General features: G+C 40.3%; 2 protein-coding genes across 2 annotated transcripts; one reads left to right on the top strand and one right to left on the bottom strand.

The window, feature by feature from the left end:
- Positions 1 to 226: 226 nt before the first annotated feature.
- On the top strand, positions 227 to 2,464 carry LOC306831079 (uncharacterized protein). The gene is made up of 2 exons (XM_079354968.1): positions 227 to 2,303; positions 2,403 to 2,464. The coding sequence occupies exon 1, from the start codon at positions 364 to 366 to the stop codon at positions 1,798 to 1,800; it is 1,437 nt and encodes a 478-aa protein (XP_079211094.1). The 5' UTR covers positions 227 to 363; the 3' UTR covers positions 1,801 to 2,303; positions 2,403 to 2,464.
- Positions 2,465 to 9,877: 7,413 nt separating this feature from the next.
- LOC306830020 (alpha-2-macroglobulin-like protein 1) lies at positions 9,878 to 19,456 on the bottom strand. Its single transcript, XM_079353237.1, has 22 exons — positions 19,310 to 19,456; positions 19,084 to 19,233; positions 18,897 to 18,971; positions 18,667 to 18,754; positions 18,442 to 18,553; positions 17,598 to 17,823; positions 17,024 to 17,150; positions 16,646 to 16,767; positions 16,175 to 16,226; positions 15,976 to 16,059; positions 15,142 to 15,318; positions 14,665 to 14,740; positions 14,116 to 14,272; positions 13,791 to 13,865; positions 12,967 to 13,129; positions 12,698 to 12,885; positions 12,174 to 12,386; positions 11,497 to 11,621; positions 10,885 to 10,975; positions 10,738 to 10,806; positions 10,549 to 10,654; positions 9,878 to 10,183 (listed from the first exon to the last, which is right to left on the bottom strand). The coding sequence occupies exons 1-22, from the start codon at positions 19,439 to 19,441 to the stop codon at positions 10,128 to 10,130; spliced, it is 2,664 nt and encodes an 887-aa protein (XP_079209363.1). The 5' UTR covers positions 19,442 to 19,456; the 3' UTR covers positions 9,878 to 10,127.
- Positions 19,457 to 20,092: the final 636 nt, after the last annotated feature.

The following is a 20,092-nucleotide window of genomic DNA, read 5'->3' as shown; positions in this document are numbered from 1 at the left end:
ATATTAACAATGAGGCCAAAAGATTTCATGTTTTTGTAGCCAACCGTGTCCAAAGAATTCGTCAAACTACAAACCCAGAACAATGGTACTACATTGACACAGCAGAAAACCCAGCTGACCACGCCTCGCGTGGATTAACGGTATCTGACCTCACCAATTCGAACTGGCTCACAGGTCCCAAATTCTTATGGGACGGAGGTAGTAACAGAGCAAAGCATGCCAGAACTGTTGGTGGGAGACCCAGAGGTGAAGACTGTACAAGTGCTGAATACTGAGGCTACACAACAATGTGACATTACAGAACATTTGGTACGGTTCTCAAAGTGGACTACTGCAGTTAATGTTGTTGCACGTATCCAACGCATGACGAAGAGAATAAAGACATCAGAGTCTCCAGATGTGGAACAAAGGAGACGAGCCACATTAACCCTTGTCAAACTTGCTCAACAAAAGGCCTTTCAGGAAGAGCTGAACACACTCAAACAAAAGGCGCAAAAGTTGGCATGTAACAACAGACTCTATCAACTTGATCCATTCCTCCAGGATGGTGTAATTAGAGTTGGAGGTAGGTTGAGAAAGGCATCCACGCATTATGAGCTAAAGCATCCCGTAATACTCCCTAAAGATGGCGCTATTACACAGCTCATTATTGCACACTATCATGACAAGACGCAGCATCAAGGCCAAGGACGAACCTTGAATGAGATCAAAGCTAACGGATTTTGGATTGTTGGTGGAGGTAAAGCAGTAGCTAAGTACATCAGACAATGTGTGTGGTGCAGGAGAGCTCGTGCACCACCAGAGGAACAAAGAATGGCAGACCTGCCCGATGAGCGCACGGACCCTTCCCCACCATTCACCTACGTAGGTATGGACTGCTTTGGCCCCTTTAATACCAAACAAGGCCGCAAGGTGTACAAACGCTATGCCCTTCTCTTCACGTGTCTCAGCTCTAGAGCGATTCATTTAGAGATGCTGGAGGACATGACAACAGATGCGTTTATTAATGCCTTACGCTGTTTTATGGCTATTCGTGGAGCTGTCAGACAAATCAGATCAGATCAGGGATCAAACTTCAAGGGAGCAAAAAATGAAATGGCAAAGGCTCTACAAGAAATCGACAAGGAGAAAGTAACATTATACTTGGCAAATAAGCAGTGCGACTTCCTCATGAATGCACCAAGCTCAAGCCATGCAGGAGGCGCATGGGAGCGTCAAATCAGGACGGTAAGGAGTGTGCTGAGTAAAGTTCTTGCCCAAAGTGCTGGAAGGCTGGATGATGCATCCTTAAGGACTTTTCTGTATGAAGCTATGTACATTGTAAACAGTCGTCCTCTTACTGTTGATAGCATCAGTGATCCCACAAGTTTAGAGCCTTTAACACCTAACCACCTTATCACCATGAAATGTGCTGTACCACTGCCCCCTCCTGGCAAGTTTGTTCAAGAAGATGTGTATGCCACAAAACGTTGGAGAAGAGTCCAATATCTGTCAGAGCAGTTTTGGAAAAGGTGGAAAAGAGAGTATCTCGCTAACATTACTCTTAGACAGAGATGGCATGCCCCAAGACGCAACATGAACGTTGGAGATATTGTAATCGTCAAAGATGAAAATATCCCTCGTAATGAATGGACACTTGGCAGAGTTGTAAATGTACACAAGGGCGATGACGGACTGGTTAGAAAAGTGACACTACAAGTTGGAGACAGGAAACTTGGACAGAAGGGTGAACGCTTACATAAGCCATCCATTATTGAAAGACCCATTCAAAAGTTGGTTGTTCTTGTGGAAAGCAGTTAAAGGGTATAACATACTGTTAGTGTACTGATGTTACTAAATACCCATATTGTTTATTTTCTGAATGTGTAAGGTTAGAGGAAGTTGTTTATTTAGAAATTACCATTGATTTATTTGTGTGAAGTGTAAAGTGTAACATCTTCATTGTATATCAAAGGTAATTTGGTGGGAGTGTAGCTGGCGCTACAGAGTTGTGTATGGGTTGCCATGACGACAAGTGCGAGATTTCTTTCCGTTTTATTTTATCTTTTTGATAAGTGCACAGTTGTCTGGGTAAATAGCGTGGCATCATAGTTTATGTTTAGTTTGTTTTATATGTTTAGTAGTTTTTGCAAGAAAATACCTTGAGCGGATATGACGAGAAGCGGAAATGTGTAAAGGACAGCGGGAGAAGACGAGAGAAACTAAAGGAACGGAGTCAGAAAAAAGGGTAATAAGGTCGTAAAAAACAGTGAAATAAGACAACAACGATTCCTACTCTACTGCTGGTCATACAGGCGCACACGGTAAAGTTTTATTTTGTAGTGCTTTGTTTAACTGAATTTGTAATTTATGTAAATAATGACATGAAGAGTTTAAAACGGTATTTGTCTTTTTTATTTTAGTTTTCACGGTGTTCCTTGACTTCAAAGATATAAAGAAGATAAATAAACGTCTGTGGACATCAGTCGAAACGTGAAGTCCTTTTTTGAGCTGGCCAGAGTAGCTACAATGATGTCTTTTTAGCTACAGACTCCGGTGACTGTGTTATCCTTGTTCTTTTAGACTTGACTGCTGCTTTTGACACTGTGGATCATGAGATCCTGATCTCTCGTTTGGAGAATTGGGTGGGCATCAGGGGCACAGCACTGGATTGGTTCAGGTCATACCTGTCTGATCGAACCTTCTGTGTTAGCCTTGGTGACTCTTCTTCCTCCTCTGCTCCTCTCACATGTGGAGTCCCACAGGGCTCAGTTCTTGGCCCCCTCCTTTTCTCTCTCTATCTGCTCCCACTCGGTTCTATACTCAGGAAACATGGCATTTCTTTCCATTGTTACGCAGATGACAGTCAGATTTATGTTCCACTTAAAAAGAACAGTGAATACTCTCTTCGAGTATTATTCGAGTGTCTTGAGGACATAAAAGCCTGGATGGCTCTTAATTTTTTAAATTTTAATGACAATAAAACCGAAGTGATGGTTTTTGGTGGTACCTCTGGGGCCCCTCATGTGGATCTGGGTTCCTTGGCCCAGTATTCCAAGCAGTCCATCACAAACCTAGGGGTTAAAATGGACCCTGAGCTAAAGCTTGACAATCAGATCAAGGCTGTTGTCAAGTCAAGCTTCTTTCACTTAAGGCAGCTGGCCAAAATAAAGCCCATTCTTCCGAGGCAGCACTTCGAGACAGTAATCCACGCCTTTGTGACCACTCGGCTGGATTACTGTAATGCTTTGTATGTGGGGGTTAGTGGGTCCTCCATCGCCCCGTCTCCAGATGGTACAAAATGCGGCTGCACGTCTTTTAACTGGCACTCGTAAATATGACCACATTACCCCCATTTTAGCCTCCCTCCACTGGTTGCCTGTGCATTTTAGGATCCATTTTAAAATTCTTTTATTTGCTTTTAAATCCCTAAATGGTCTTGCCCCACCCTACCTCTCTGAGCTTCTACACTCTTACACACCGACCCGCACCCTCAGGTCAGCTGATCAGCTGCTCCTGAGGGTGCCCAAAACTAAACGGAAGCTCAGAGGGGACCGTGCGTTTTCTGTTGCGGCTCCTAAACTTTGGAACGACCTACCTCAGCCCCTTAAACAGTCCTCTTCTCTGTCTGTTTTTAAATCGTGTCTTAAAACCCATCTCTTCTCCCTGGCCTTTGACACCGAGTAAGATGATTTTATTTATTTTATGTATTTTACTTATTTTATAGCATTTTTATATCTTTTAAATTATTCTGTATTGTGTATTATGTCTTTTTTAAACTTTTGTTTTATTGTCCAGCACTTTGGTCAGCTGTGGTTGTTTTAAAGTGCTTAATTAAATAAAGTTGGATTGGATTGGATTGGACAACATAATTTAAGGTATTTTAAGAGTCACTTAGAGTTATGTATCAGTTCGCCGTGAATTTAATACTGATAAACAACTGTGTTGAGGAGTCAACTATTAAATGAGTTGGTCTGTTACAAGGTGCACTTTCCCCAAATGTACTTTTCTTACTCTACCAAGTAAACCACATATGAAGCTTAGCGAAAGTTCAGTAAGGAAGACTTTAAGTGATCCACAATCAGGTTTCTCAGTCACTCTTTTCACGCTGTCATTTTCGAGCTGTCAATTTGGGCCGTCCGTGGGTTAATCAGCTGTTCTGTCACCGGACCTCATCTAACCAATGGCGCAGCGTTCCTCCTTCGTTTTCGGCCTATCATCGTTCAGCTCTCCTTTTAAATATGATCCTTTTTCTTCCCTAGTTCTTTCAAGCTGGCTTCGTGCGCCCCTCCACCTCCCCATCACCGCCATCTTCAGAAGCAGAGTCAACTCCCATCAATTCTTCTCCAACTCGGTCTCATCAAATCATCAGTCCTCCACCACCAGGGTCTGGACTCCATGGGGGATCTATCCTAATGACGAGCAGGACTTCATCACTAAATCGCATCCACCCCATAGAGTCCAAGCGCCAAAACATTCTGTCAAATCTCATTCTGTCAATCACTTTTTCACTGTAATAAATTCATTCTTAATATCACTTGTCTCTCCTGATTGAAATACATTTAGTTTCTTTTAAAATATTACGAATTTAAAAAAAAAAAGGCTCATGCTTATTATAAAGAACAATACGATGTCCAAACTTTAAAGGGGTATTTCTTTACACAGGGGGTTACTTAAGAGAACAAGCCAGAGTCTATTCAAAATTCTGTCACTTTAGCGATGTCACTCCTTTACCAGCTTAAAACACTTTGTGTCAACATCAAAAAAGATTTATTTTTGACAGACAAAGAATTGCAACAGGCCGGCTATACCTTTTAACACAACTCATCAAATATTGTGGTTGAAAAATAAATTTTAGATTGGGTTTGTTTACAGATGTGTCGATCATTTTTATCCAACAGACTTTCCTCTCAGACTACACTCGTCGTTTATTGTCATTTTGTCATTGTCAATAATGTCAAATTTGAAAACTACTCTGATTTGATAGATTGCCATCAAAAACACTACATGATAAGATGTTAAATTATATGAAAAGCAAAGATGTATTAATAGTCAGAATTCTCTCAGAAATTTGGCTCAACTGACTCACTTTTTGCCTTGTGTGGAAAAGTGCTAGGTGATATAAATAGTGAGTTCTTACTACTTTTAAAGTTTTTTTGCTGAACAATGTTTTATTCCTAAGTTTAAGTGATGCATATCGAGATCTGTGTTTTATTCTGTGACCGTTCAGAGGTAGCACCTCTCTAAAAATCTGAATGTGATTCCATGTTGTTCTAATTTTATTGATAGTGGTAAATAAATAACAAGGCAAGCAGTGATCTTTGACCTTGTTTGCACTTACGTGTCATGTGGTGACAGCCCCCCAAGTCTTCCTCCCTTTCTCTGGCCTGTCCAGATCACATCCCGACGTCTGATCAAAGAGGGGCCAGCATTTCTTCTGCAGACATCTGTCAGCCTGAGCAGCCACTCTGGAGTAAGACACCACTGACGATGCACAACGCCTTGACTTTTATCTTTATTATAGACAGATTTATTTTTTCTATAAAAATGACATTTTCTTTTGGCTGCACACAAAATGAATGCATATGTACATTGGTGAGTGGATGTAACATTAATCAAACTGCTTCTGATTGCTCTGACAGGCCAACAGTCCTAACAGAGTCAAAGACAGTGAGCTGTGAGAGTAGTCGGATCGAGGGAGGCGTCTCTTCAGGTGAGAAGATTTCTGCCATTTGTTTTCGTTTATTTGTCTTTGTTCCACTCGTGGAAATGTTCACAGTTTATCATAAAAGAAAATTTATTCACAATGTTTTCACACCCCATGCTTTGGAAGGAACCATATTGTGTAAATATTGAGGAAGGAAAATCTTATTTTGCCTGCCCCTTACTGAAACACAAGTGAACAGAAAAGCAGGGCTGTCGATAGTGTGTCAAATTAAAAATACTTACAAACTGCTTTTACAGTAACTTAAATATATATATAAATCAAATGTCTTGCCATGTCCCTCTTCCCCGCTAAAAAATGACAACCTTTTTTTTGCCAATACTGCATTTTGCCCTCTACATAACTATAAGTTACATCTAATTTCAGTATTCATGCCTAAATAAATAGTCTGTTGTTGTTCTCTCTGTAATCTACTTATTAAATCATTCTTTCAGTTTTTTTCTGTAATCTACAGTAAATATTTGTTTTTAACTTGGAGATTAGAGAATCATTTTTTTTAAAACACTAACATACGTGTTGTTTTGGTTCTGTGTGTAAAAATATAAGAGGCCTCACAACAAATAATTATCTATTCTATTTCCTAGTATTATTTCATTCTATTAGATTTTTTCTCCCTTTAATTGATTAAAACTTGCTCAAAGCTGTTTTTTAAACTTTTTTTGCTATCAATGCTGTTTATATTCCCTGTTTTCCTTTCTTTTTGGAGCTGCTGTAACCAAATTTCCCTCATTGGGGGATCAATAAAGTTTATCCTTATCCTTCTGCATCAGTGAAGAGTAACACATTTCTCTTGATACATTAACATACTGCAGCCCTGTCTCACAAAAGAAGACGTTGTAACTGGATCTTTTTTTTCTTCTTTTCATTTAAAAAAAATCCCTCCATAACTAATACTTTTTCTGCCGCAGATTCGACAGCGGCTCTGCCCACAGGGCATTTTAAAAAGCACACGAATGCTTTGACACGTTGATTCAGCCTCAACCACTCGTTGCTATATAGAAACAGCCAAGAGCATAAGACCTTCAAAATCCCTGTAGGAGCCATTTTGTGTTTATTGTTATTGGCATGTTATTTAGTTTAGATATTTCTTGTATATTATTTTCCACTAGGGACACTGAAGGCACGGGGTGTTTATATAGGAGCATAGGTGACAGGAAGGGGAGGGAACAGGTAGGGGGAGCACAAACAGTTCTCACCAGACCAGCACTCATGTCAGACCAGCACTCAGGTCAGACCAGCACTCATGTCAGACCAGCACTCAGGTCAGACCAGCACTCATGTCAGACCAGCACTCAGGTCAGACCAGCACTCATATCAGACCAGCACTCAGGTCAGACCAGCACTCATGTCAGACCAGCACTCATTTCAGACCAGCACTCAAGTCAGACCAGCACTCATGTCAGACCAGCACTCATGTTACCACCAGCACTAAGAAAAACCAATGGAAAATGGTATGTTTTGTTCTCATTTTATCATCATCAATTCCCTACAATAAACCGTCAAGTCAACAATAATTACAACTGGACTGTCATGATTTGCATCTGCGTTAGAACTTCATCCCTGCCTGCCTGTTAATGGCAATCAATGAAAAGGACGGACAATTTGGAAAATTGCCATTACAATCCCCTTCATCCACATTAGTTTGAAGTTTAAACCTGCTGTCTGCCACTCTCAGTTCTTCTCAGTGTTCTCAACAGAGCCTGTTAGCATAGCTTCAGAAGTTGCTTTTAGATGACGTCCCGCCCACTGATCTATGATAGGTCTATAGCTGCAGTGGGTTGAAAACATGAGGAAGTAGCAATTTAGTTACACTCCCTCTAACCTAAGAAGCCTCAGATGACACAAAATGACAACTTTTCTCATCATCAGAGGCTCCTTTTCAAAAAAGAAATATGAAGCTTTCCCGTCTCAGTGAAAAATGAGGGCCGGATGCAAGACCATTCAAAAACAGTGCCAGGTTTCCAATGATACAAAGCTTAACTTAAATGGGTGAAGTATCCATTTAAGAACTGATCTAAGTTGACTATAAGAAGAAAAATCACATAGAAGGTAAAAAGTTCTGAGTAAAATGATTTTAATGTCATTGCAGTAAGCTGTACTGTAATAATAATAAAGACATTTAACAGGTAATAAGGGTGATGTTTATATAAATACTGTAAATAAGGGTGGATATATCTGTCCACTTTTTGCAAAGACCTGAGTGCATCAACATTTTTAATAAATTATTGTAATGTTTTAAACCAATTTTGTCTTTGCGTAAAACAAACCAAGCTTTTTTGTCAAATATATTTTTTTGTTTTTGTGGACATATTTAAATTCTCTGACTTACTAACCTCATCTCTTCTCCACTTCCTTCTTCTTTATTTAGACAGAATGTTAAAAAAAATCACTCATGGATTTCATTTAATCTCTTCTGGATTCACTAATTTCCCCATTTTTAAAAAAAATCAGGTTGCGTTATTTGTGAATGTGTAATGCATCCGACAACATTCAAATCTACCATCAATCTGTTTGTGTGTGGAAGATCAAAAGGATTGCAGCAATAGCGCTTTTCTGCATAGGAACCAGAAGAACTTGGGTTATCCATTTCTCAAGACGTCACAACAGATGTGGAAGCAAAATTCATGCAAGTTTAAAAATAATGGACTCAGACACCTGTTCATTATTTTGTACATCTTCAATACCCAACAAAAACTATACAGCACAAATACCCTAGATCCTTGAAGCCCCAACCTAATGCTCCGAAAGGCCAAAAACAGGGCAAATTCAAGGCAGAATTTAACCCAGAAGCAGCTTACCATTTTCAGCACTACAAAGCACATAGCCAGTGTGTAAAGGCCTCCTAAAAATGCCTTTGTTTAAGGGCCGTTCCGCAGACCGTTTGTGGGTGAAAATGAGAGTACTGTATTTCAGGAACTATACATGGAACTACAGAGCTACAATTTTGCACACTTTCATTTCAGCCAAGTGCCAACTTTTATACCGAATTTCATCACAATCTGAGGTGGTCAGGTGGGGCAGATCTCTAAAATTGGACCAATTGGCATTGAATGACCCAGAAAGGCGATCACATTTTCACCTAGTTGACGTAACAATGTGACGACCACTGAGATTAGTGATGTCATTTTAAATTTAATTCAATGATGTATATTCTGAAAATGAAAAATACATTTCTTCATGCATTTAACTTTAAGTGTCTCTTCAAATACTAACTCCCATCCTTCCCTTTACATTACCTCTTTATTGTACTGTCCTTGTCGTTTTGGTTTTCTTGTAAAAAAAAATGTTGAAATGTGAAATAAACCAATTTATATTTTAAGATTAAAACTTAAAATGCTAATTAGATAAACGCATACAATCTAAAAAATTATGAAGCATTTCGGTTGGTGCCATGTAATTTTCAAATTTGCTTTACACTTTAATTTGTGAAGGACAATATTCGATGGATTAGTTCATGTCAGAATATTTTTTGTCTAGATAGAGGGTGATTACAAAAACAATCTCAAGCTCTGGACAAAAAAATAGATTTTGACCATCTAAATAAAGAGTAGAAATGAGTGTAGTAACTTTAAAACATGTGCACAAAAACAAGGTTCAGCCAGGACTCCACTCAGTAATGATACCCCCGGGTGCTTGGTTAAGACTCTAAAGTTAATTAAGCATTTCTATGCATCTCCAAATAAAACATTTTTGATGCGACGACAAAATGGATCACGCTTCTGTGAAAACTGTTTCTTTACCGTTCATTATGTTTAATTTAGGCAATTTATAAAAGAGAGCTCAATATGTGTAAGATCAACCACCATAACCATAAATCAGATGATATCCAAGGTCAGTAAGAATGAAGGGGTCACAGGTTAATAGCCCTTAAACAATGTTTCTGCTTACAGCTATATAATTTCAAATAGTTTTACTAAATATAACCCTGCACCAGTCTCATTACATGTTCCTCCTTGTAATCCACTTAGATGAGTTTAAGAATTTTTGATTTTCATTTTAATTTGGACAACGGCATATTGTGCTGCCATCAAGTGGTCAAAAAATAAATACATTTATAACAAAATAAATACACTCAAGCAGATGTGACTTGGAATAAAACTGAGGTTTATTTTAGACTCTTACTGGAAGCATCAAGACAACATCAGTGTTCAGGCTGCAAATGAAAAGACAGCTTTTTGATTGTCCTGCTGTTTACATTACATCTTGCCTCCTTAGACCAGTGGGGTCAAAGGAGGATGTATCAGACAGGGATAGCCTCACACGCAGGTGCATGTGTGAACAACCAACTCTGGAAGATTTGGGGTTCAACCTGCCTTAAAAAAAGTAAACTTAAAAAAGGAAATTATTCAGAGTGCATGTGTGAAAACAACTAAAAATTAAGACTATATATCTGATGACTTAATGTTTGGAAAGCAAGCCGCTCTCACACTTTGTTTCCTGTAACACAGGGGTAGATGTACTGAGTCTCAGCCTGGTCACCTGAAAGGAAAAAAGAAGAAAACGATCAAAAACAAATTACTGAGCCAATTAAATAAAATGATAGCTTTCTTGTTGCATTTAGAGATCATTGAGGGAAGGCTGTTCCAATCTTGGCTCATCTCTTAAAATACCCCATTTATCCCTCAGGCCTAAACAACTCTGCTTCACAGTCAAATAAAAGTAGGCTTCTAGCATGCAGACAGCTGTGCTAGAGACTCTGGCTACCTCTGGCTTTGAGCTCCCCAATCCAACCTGGAACAGCAGTGACTTTTTAGATTTACATATAAAAGGTACTTTAAAGACAAAGGCTGTGGTGTTTAGCAGACAGTCAGCCTTTGTCTTTAAAGAATGTAATTTTAGCTCACTTGGCTGGTAGTAGTCGTAGATCTTGACAACAGCTGGCTTCAAGTTCTGCACCGAGAGCTTCTGCATGAGCGCTAACTCATGATTGATGGGTGTGTCTTTCAGCAACTATTAGAAAAGAAAACAGACGATATTGTTTGAAGCTAGTGTGCAGAGCATTACTTTTTATTTCTCACTTTGACTCATCTCACCTCCGTAAAATAAACCATAACATGATCTTTCTTTTCTTCCACACGATCCACTAGCGGGGCGCTTTTGAGCTGTGAGGAGACAGCAAATTATTATCACCATCATGGTGACATCATCATCTCTCAGGTTAACAATGAGGTATAACTGACCTTCTTCAAAGACTCTGGGTCTGGGATAAATCCAGAGAGCATTTTGATATCCAGGATCACCATGTTTGTATTGTTCTCCGCTCCGCTGTATCTGTACACAGCAGTAAATTAGTTACACAGGGACTTATCCTGTACTCAGTGCACTGTGAGCTCCTTCATACAACAGTTATTGGCCTGACAACAAAGACATCATTAGATTGATGTTTTCACTGCAGTGTAGGTTTTGTCAGATAATTCAAAAAGTCAAAATCAGTCATTGACCACAAGATGTGTCCTTTCATTTGTTCTCAACATTACAGCTTATACATGTACAGAGTATACGTATGCATTCTATTTTACATCCTGTGATAGGCGAGGAAAAAGGGGACGTTTGGGTGCTGCTGCAAATATCAGGTGCCTTTTACTACAGTAGTCAGTAAGGCGTTTTACTAGGATACACAAATCAGGATTGTACAGCTTTTGAGCCCGCTTCATAAATGCAAAAAAGTCAAAAAGACAACATCTGATTCAAACAAACGCTTAAAGTGTTTGTGTGCGGTTTGTAGGTATGCGAGTGATCCATTATGAAGTTATTTGGAATTTGGTTCCAGTTTGTGTAGAAATTTAACTTACAAGCTCTTGAATTTCAGGGAAAGCCTGCGTCTGTTAGAGGCGCTGCCACAGTCAGCTTCTGGTTCGACATTCACCATCAACGTGCTGACAGCAGTTGGAGTTGGGATGTTGTAGTGAAGAGAAATCTGGAAAACAAGTTTACAACGATCTTCAACTCTTCTCACCTGATTTTGAAGCTGTACATTTTTTCTTTGCAGCATGTAAAGGCCAAACATGTACTGGCGCTGTGACTGTGAGAAACTTGCTGCGATATTTGACTTTAAATAAACTTGAAGACAGAAAATAACTCAAAGAAATTTGACATCAGATTCATTTCAACAGTAAAGCCTCATTGAGATTAAGAATGTCTTTCCTGAAAGTGTCCTGATGTAAGACAGGCAGAAACACATTCAACATCTCAGTCACAGAGCAGAAAAGTATTATTAATATCTGTAACCTGATGCATCTTCAGTCTACTTTTTAACACATTTAAGAGACCCGCTCCCCCAGACACAAATCCTCCTGCAGCAGAGTCCAAGCTGCAGGAGCAGTGAACCTAAAACTTGTTTTCTCCCTTTACAGGACAGATAGTGTTGTGTGAATGGGTCACAGTGGAGACAGAAATAAAACATACCACATGTTCATCAAGAGGATTCTATTAGTGTTATCAGCAACAATTTGTTTACACGTTTACTGACCTGCGCTGAAGCACACGCCGTTCCCTTCACCTGCAGGCTGTACTTTTCGGCCCCGCCCTGCAGCACCTGCTCCTGGTAGAGCAGCTTGTTTTCTTGGTTCACGTCGAAGAACAGCTGCATGCTGGGAGACTGGATCGTCACCGTGCTGGAACCTTTTGGACTGAACACCAGGGTGGAGTAGAGAGCCAAAGCCTGGAGAGCCACCACTGTGTCCTACGACAAACACGAGATCAGTAGTATTTGTTATGAAGGCTTTATTTACAGGAGGAAATGATGGCTGACAAAAGCAATGCCAGAAACAACTAAAACTATGGAAAATACATTTAAAGAAAACAAAAGACTTTAGATGTTTTGTAACTGTGCTTTCCTTCTTCTCTTCCTGATGCATTTGTGTACAATCAAATTTGTTGGCTAACTTGGTTTATAAAAAGAGTTTCTAGCCAAGTCACAGGCTTGTCTGAGAACATTTTTTGTAGTGTATTTCTCTTCTAAAAAAGTTCACTTTGACTCTATTTCAGGGTTACCTGTGTGGAGGAGAAGCCTCCAAAATAGTTCTGCTGAGTGGTCAGCCATCTGACGATGCGTGTGGAGTATCCCAGGTCTTCAGCAGTGGGAGAAGAGATGCTGAGTTTGGCCAGCAGCACATAAGAGCTGATCTCCACAGACAGAGAGGAGGTGTCTGTTGCGCTCTGAGACCAGTGGAGGTAACCTCCTGAAACACAAACACACTCATGGTGAGCTATACTGTCAGAGCTACGATACCAGAAGGGGTTCCTTGAGGGGGAAGACTCACCTTTGTGTATTGCAACTGTGTCAAGGTGTCTCAGAAGGTGAGCACGGGTCTCCATGTCACCTGCCAGGGTGAAGACGTACGCCAGCAGAGCGGTGGCGTAGGTGTTGCTGAGGTCACTGATGGACTCCCTGAGGCAGGACAGGCTGCTTTTCACCACAGGATCCTGCAACACGTTTAAGAAGCCACATGATCTGATAAGGAAGTAATCATCGTAATAAATAAATTAAAATGTGACGTCAAAACTCTGACATTTAAAATAATCTTGTTTTAATAAAGAGTCATCTGTGCGTCACTGAAATGGTGCCCATGAGGTACCATTTGGGTAAATGCAGAAATGACCTGGATAAAGAAAACCTAGAAGACGTGTCCAGACTTGTCCGTCTCTTATTTTCACGGTTAAGTGAAGAAAACAATTAAAGTTTGCGAGATACAAATCACATCAGCCTCCAGAGATTAATGGCACAAAAGGTAAACAGTCAGCAGAATCAGTTAAAGCCGTTTCACTGACTGACTGTCACTTTGGCTGTCCAGAGCTTCTTTTTGTGTTTTGGATGGAACAGTTTGTCCTGACAGAAAGCTCAAACCCCTGTTTGTTCTGAATGTGTCTCTTTAGTGAAGCACATGTTGCAGCTCCTGGTGCTCTACTGCTCTCTGATTGGTTAAATCATTGACAGCACACATCAGCTGTAGTCACCTACACTTTCTTTAAGATTTTAATTTGGGCATTCTCAACGCCCCTCGACTCCTCTTTTTAATTCAGTGTGACGTTGTTTTACCTCTATAATATAACACACAACAAAGCTGTTGAACAAGTCTGTACTTACATTAACAGACGAGTTCATCTCCAAGAAGGCAGCAGTGATGTACGCACTGAGAGTCACTTCATCAGAGACGCCGCCCTGAAGAGAGAAAGCAAACGGTGACAGGGATGTCCAACGATACAATAACATTAAAGTTTAATCAAAATTACAATTCTGCACACAGTTTTCTCTAAGCTGATAAGATATGAAACAAATCAGCTCTTCCGTATCTATTAACAGAATCATTTTCACCTTGGAAATGTAAATATGTGCCGATAAAGCCTTTTTTTCAAATTTGACCCACAGAGCTGACTGGTTTGTCATTTCTACACAGACAGTTTGTGTTTACCTTCATTCTGTTGTGGAAGAGTTTCCCCAACTGTTGGAAACATCCATGTTCCTGCTGTTTGCTCACCAGCCAAGACTTTGACTCTGAAATCTTTTCTGGGTCGATGAAGATGAACAACTGTGCTTTGGCGAAGGATCTCAGCACGAAAGCCGTCAGCCTGAGAACATGAAACAAAGTTACACCAACATCTAAGTGAAGACTTGATTCTGATTGGCTGCAGGGTGTTCTGGATAATGAACCTCTTTACTCCCAATCCTGCCTTTGTTTGGTGCACGACATCCCCTTACATTTCCTGTCTCTCTAGAGAAGTAACAACAACAAGGGGCTTAAACATTTATTTCCATGTCTCTGAGTAGTATCAAAAGATCGATAATGCAGCTAAAGAAATTTAAAGACTGAAAGAGTGTTTGTCCTGCACTACATCCAACCATACAAGGATCTTAACCTTACTTAGATTAGACATTCACAACAACAACCTGAATGCATAATGGAGAAATAGAAACATTTGTCTACACAGAACATGTGGATAGGATTCAGTAATGTTCTCACCAAGTGTTCCCTGATCCACTTCCAAATGTGCTGTAAGCTCCTCCATGATGCTTGTAGTTCAGCTGTCTCTGGTAGCCTGTTAAACAATCACAGATGAAAACAGATTGTACTGAACACTTTCAACAGGTGAGCTGATGTGAGAACACGACGGGAAATATTCAGGAAGATTCACAGAGAGGAAGTTTGAGGCGATGCTGACGTTTCGTTATGTCCCTCAGTATGTGAGTTCTTGAATTCAAGATTTTTTTTGAGTAGGGTTGTTTCTTAATTGGTTTAAAATGTGATGTTACTATGACAACCATTTGGAGACTAAGCTTCTATTGCATCTGTATAACTATCCTAACTGCAGGAATCTTTTGTTTTTAACACATCATGCAACATTTATTCTAAGTAAGTAAAAACGATGAGGTTAGTTGAAAGATGGAAGAGACTGAATATTTTATTTTTCGCATTCCTAAGAAAACAACAGATACACACCACTGGTCAGGAAGTTGCCAGCCTTTTCCATGATGGCCGGGGTCAGCTGCTGTGTGTTCTTCAGGTATTGGAGGATGTAGATGTTCGGGGCCAGAAGAGCCATGTTCTGCTCGCCACATCCATATGGCATCCGCAGCAGCCCGTCCAGGTTCTTCAGAGCTCGGCCCAGGATGTCACCTGAACAAAAACACAGACTTCATTCATTGCTGCAATTGTGGACACTTTCAATTTGACTGTAAATGGTTAAAAGTTTATCAAATCAGCAACACTGGGTCTCATGAAGAAAAAAACCCACCTACACAGTTTTCACATTCACCAAAGGTTTCTTATCCGGGATTTTTCCTCAGCTAAAAAGAAAATCTCCAAACAGTCGGAAGGACTTGTAAGGAAGATAGTGTCATCATTTGTTTTGGGGGTCTCTCCGAGTGGCAGACTGTGGCTTATATAGCACAGAGATTTATATTCTGGATGTTTGGGTATTTGATTAGATAAGGACGTTTCAGCACTTAGATGTGTGCAAGTAAACTTCTGAGACTTGACTGTTGATTTTGTCTTTACCTACAGCAACAAATCCCAGAAAAGAAAATGCTGGGGAATGCCAGAATTATCTAAAAAAAACAAAAAAAAACTGGATGAGTTGAGAAGAAATGTCTTCTAAGAAAGATTGGTGACTGAGGTTCATTGATCTTTCCGCCACCTTTATTACTTAGCTCTTTTTAAACACCATGAATACTAAGGTCCATAAATCCTTTCAGGACAAAGCCACACATTGAAGTCTGTTAATAGCTGTGAAGACAATCACTCCACTGCAGCAAAGAGAAATCATCAGTTTACCCAGGACTGAAACAAGAGCACGGGCAGATCCTTGGATCACATTCTCAGGGAGCGATATCTCGACTTCCTCTGTCAAAGTCTCATCTGTAAACACAAAACAAATCCTTTACAGAGAAGAACAAAACGAGGACTCAGAATAAAATTCAAAAAGACCGACATGATGATGTGGGGAAGAATCTTTTGCTTTTTCCACACTGACCTTTGGGACAGAGCAGCCAGTTGTGGGTCTTGATCACCTCAGTTCCTTCAGCCTGAGGAGCAGAAATGATGTCACTTCCACATATTTAGCATGAGATGCTAATGATAATACTGTGATACTACAGAAAAGAAAAGCTGATCTCAATGTCATGTCCAGTCTCTTTTTATAGCCTGGTGCTATGATGCATAAACGCTGCTTTAAATTAGACACTGTATTCATTAGTGATAAAGACCAACTAATCCTTCAAATAAACGTAAACAGTGACTGATCGCTCTGCAGGATCACACAAAAATAGTATGACTTGAATACTGTAAGTTGTCAAGTTTTTCAAATACAAAAATAATGCTGTTGAAGACGCCTGACCCAAGTAAAAGCAGGGTGAGTGCGTCGATTAATAACACCCTGATACATCAGTTGAAGTTTCTCTGTATGAGTTAGAGATCCTTTTTCATTGTGCTGTAAGGTACAAACCTTTACAATGAGGGATTTTGTGACCACGTCGATGCGACCTCTCTCCGGCACGCTCACAATCTCATTGTTACATGAAGTGTGAGACGCCACAGCCTCAGCAGTCACAGACACGTTCATAACCCCTGAAACAAAGTGAGAACATTATCAACAATATGCCAGACAGCCTGTTTACACTTGTATGAGAACAACTTTAAATCCATTTCAGTGTCGGCAAAAAGGTAACTTTATATACTAGTTTGTAGGGTTTTTCAGGAGAATGGTGACGATGAGTATAAAATTGTTTTTGAGTGGCTTGGTCTGACATTTACTCAACATTTTCAGAGTGCATGAGTGAAAACAAACAGTTTAAAAACAAACACAAATAGACTTGACCATCACCTAAAGCTGTGGCATCCATGATCCAGCTGAGGGTCTTGCGCTCGTTGGCACATAAACATGACGTGTACTGGTCACCAGAGAGGGGGGTGAGCGTGTAATCCAAGGAGGGGGCTGGAGTCACAGTGACCTGTTGAAAAGAGACAACTGTATTTTATCATGTTCAAAACGCAAACAACCATTGATCTAAAAAAAGATCCAAACAAGCTCTTCATAATCACATCGATAAGCTTTCCATCCAGAAAATAAAGTTGATTATGTGACTGCGGGTGTCAAAGGTTTTTGTTGACATTATTTTAACTGATTTCAGGAAGTTAAGAGACACAAGTACGTTGTTGTAGTCCTGAAGCTATATCTGCTTTAATGGAGTATTTTCAACTAACTATTTACTTTAACCCCTTCACATTACCTCATATTTTTTTAATATTTATAGTTAAACTCAGTAAAAAGATAAACAGGATCCTCTCAGTGCAGCGGGGGTAAACTCCAGGTGACCCCGGGGGCTCTTGAAGATTAAAATGTTTGTCTCACTGCAGAAGGGATGCCACAGCATAATCTGACTATAAACATTGGTTACCATGATGCAGCTGGACAGGTAGTTAAAGACGGTCGCCTTCAGCTCAAAGTTCTCGCCTCGGATGATGGAGTAAGGCAGGCTGAGCTCCAGGAAGAAAGGCTGGAAGACGGTGAGCTTTTTACGAGGAGCTAAACCAAAACCCTGAGGTGACAAACAAAAAGCCTCCGTCTCCCAGGTGGTGATGGTATCAGGAACAGTGACGGGCACATCCTTTGTTCCAGTCTCCCTGAAGCAGAAAAAATAATGAACACCTAGGTCTGCATTATGACTTGAAGAAATCAGGAAATGTTACATCAAGTGTCACTCTGAATAACAGCATTACCAGTTTGCACAGTGCTTTCAAACCTGATGACAACCAGTTCATCAGCATCAAAGCAGTGTAGGATGGATCAACAAACAACTCTTAAGTCAATCCATTTTTCTCAAGTTCTCGTCTCTTTTCTTTGATTGGCTGATGTGATCCTGCTTGGTACAGTAAATAAGACCTAAACTGTGTTAAGAAGCTCAAATCTTCTCTATACAGCCTGAGCTCGCCCTTAGATTTATGTTTTTTAATAGTTACATTCCAGCATGTTGTTTTGTCTGAACTGAATTTTGGTTCCTCTCTCCTTTAGGTTTTCGAGGAGCAGTCTTTAGCCGGTCCACTCACCACATAGAAGGACGGCTTTCAATGGGAATCTCTGGTGTAACATAATGAGCTACTGAAATCACATCAAAACGTTTGTAGTGCTTATTGTGAAGTGCATGCTATAAAATGTAATCCTGCAGGTGTCACTGCATACAATCATGTGTAAAAGGTAGAAATGCTTTGGGACATTTTGCCAGGTGTGTGATAGAAGCTCACCCAACTTCCACAAGGTCCCAAATCCAAGTCTCAGGGAAAAAACTGCGGACAGTCTCTACAACTCCCTCTGAGTCGTCAGGATTTTCAGCCTCCGCGCAAAGAATATAATCTTCTGTATAGAAACCAGAAAATATTCCATCAGAACATGTTGTGCTTTAAATCTTTTGACAGCTTCTGAGTGTCAATGAGCAAGTACAGTATGATAAATGAAAGACAAAAAGTCACCATAGCCCCAGCTTGGTTCTTCTTCACTATCGATGAGGCACGATAGCGTCCGAATAAGCAAATTGGTTGCCATCTTCAGCCCAACACTCTAGATAAAACATCAAAGGAAACTCACTGAAAATGTATTAAATAAAACCTTTTTTTAAATATTTCAAACATTTCATAAGAATTACCTGGAAAACATTGTAAGCATCATCTATGACACGCCGTGGGCGATGTGTTGATCTCACTGTCAGGCACTCTAAAGGGTCTTCAGCTGAGTATGGAATACGTGTAGATTTTCTGACTGGTAACAGATTAAATATCTGAAAAGAAAGGCAGCTGAATGAGTTTCCAACAGGGGACAAATCTGTCATGTTAAAGAGAGTCCCCTGGTTCTTGATGGAGACTAATAGACAGGTTTATTGAAGCATTTACCTTTTCTGCGTCCAGAGTTTTCCCGGGCTCTTTAATGAGGACGCTCTGGTCGACAGCGCTCAGTCCACACAGAGAGTCAGGATGGGACGTCAACTTCAGGATGTTTTCCTCTCCTGGGACAGCCGAGGATGGAGAAAACTCCAGTGACACCTGACAAAGAAAAACTGTCAGTGGGACACAATAAAAGTGTTTAAGAAGCAAAGTCTGTGAGACAAAACACACTGACCTTGTGAGTGAAGCACTTCTCAGTGGAGAAGTCAGCACTGTGGGCGATCACCGTCTCACTGGGGAGGACAGCGTAAGCTACAACCTGGACGTCTGGAGACATCTCAGGGGACACTCTGAACTTGAAGGACATCTCGCCCTCAGTCACTGAAACAGACAGAAATATAGAAATGGTTAACAGGATACCCTGTGCAGAGCCGATACTTTCTCAAGTTCTCATGGTTGCAGAAACTTTTGCTGCATTGATAAGAAATCCTATATTTTTAAAACTTATATCAAAGATCAGCTGCAAGAAGGAGAGAACAGCAGTTCAGTTTCTTTCAGTTTGGTGTCACTGAAGTGAAACTTCTTTGTGTTCCTGAAAGTCCTTAAATTATTTCCCATGTGTTGCAAACAGGGCAAAGTGGTGTGCATTGTTCTTGTTCAGCCTTACCAGCCCCACCCCCCCCTTTAACCAGAGGTGAGACTAAAAGTTACATACTGGGCCTTCATGGAAAGAAAGTTCCTGATTCAAGCCAGTCTTTTAATACCTGATTTATTTTGGACTTCAACTTGTTTGAATCCTTGCCATACAATGGCTCCTCTGGATAAGACCTGTGGGGTTTAAAAGACACACTGAATAAGTAACGCTCTCTCACAGTGACACCTCATTCTTATTACGGCAGATTACAAACTGTGCTTTTCTTGTTTGTCAGAAGAACATGAATAGACTTCCAAACAGTTCACCCACCAGATACATGACATCTGCAGAGCCTTGAACTTCTCCGACTACAACGAAACGGAT

This window comes from Symphodus melops (assembly GCF_947650265.1).
Source record: "Symphodus melops genome assembly, chromosome: 10".
In the NCBI taxonomy this organism is placed as follows: Eukaryota; Metazoa; Chordata; class Actinopteri; order Labriformes; family Labridae; genus Symphodus; species Symphodus melops.
Note: the sequence above shows the minus strand (reverse complement) of the source record. Positions and strands in the feature narration are given on the sequence as shown.

Bases quoted from the DNA above. Each gene is read 5' to 3' on its own strand.
- LOC306831079 (XM_079354968.1), top strand. From the start codon at position 364: ATGACGAAGAGAATAAAGACATCAGAGTCTCCAGATGTGGAACAAAGG.
- LOC306830020 (XM_079353237.1), bottom strand. From the start codon at position 19,441: ATGTCCTTCAAGTTCAGAGTGTCCCCTGAGATGTCTCCAGACGTCCAG. The intron at 17,824-18,441 runs GTGAGCTTCTAT...TTTCTGCTTCAG, and splicing joins TGGGACCTTGTGGAAGTTGG to GGAGACTGGAACAAAGGATG. The intron at 11,622-12,173 runs GTCAGTAAACGT...CTTGTTTTCCAG, and splicing joins CGGCGTGTGCTTCAGCGCAG to ATTTCTCTTCACTACAACAT.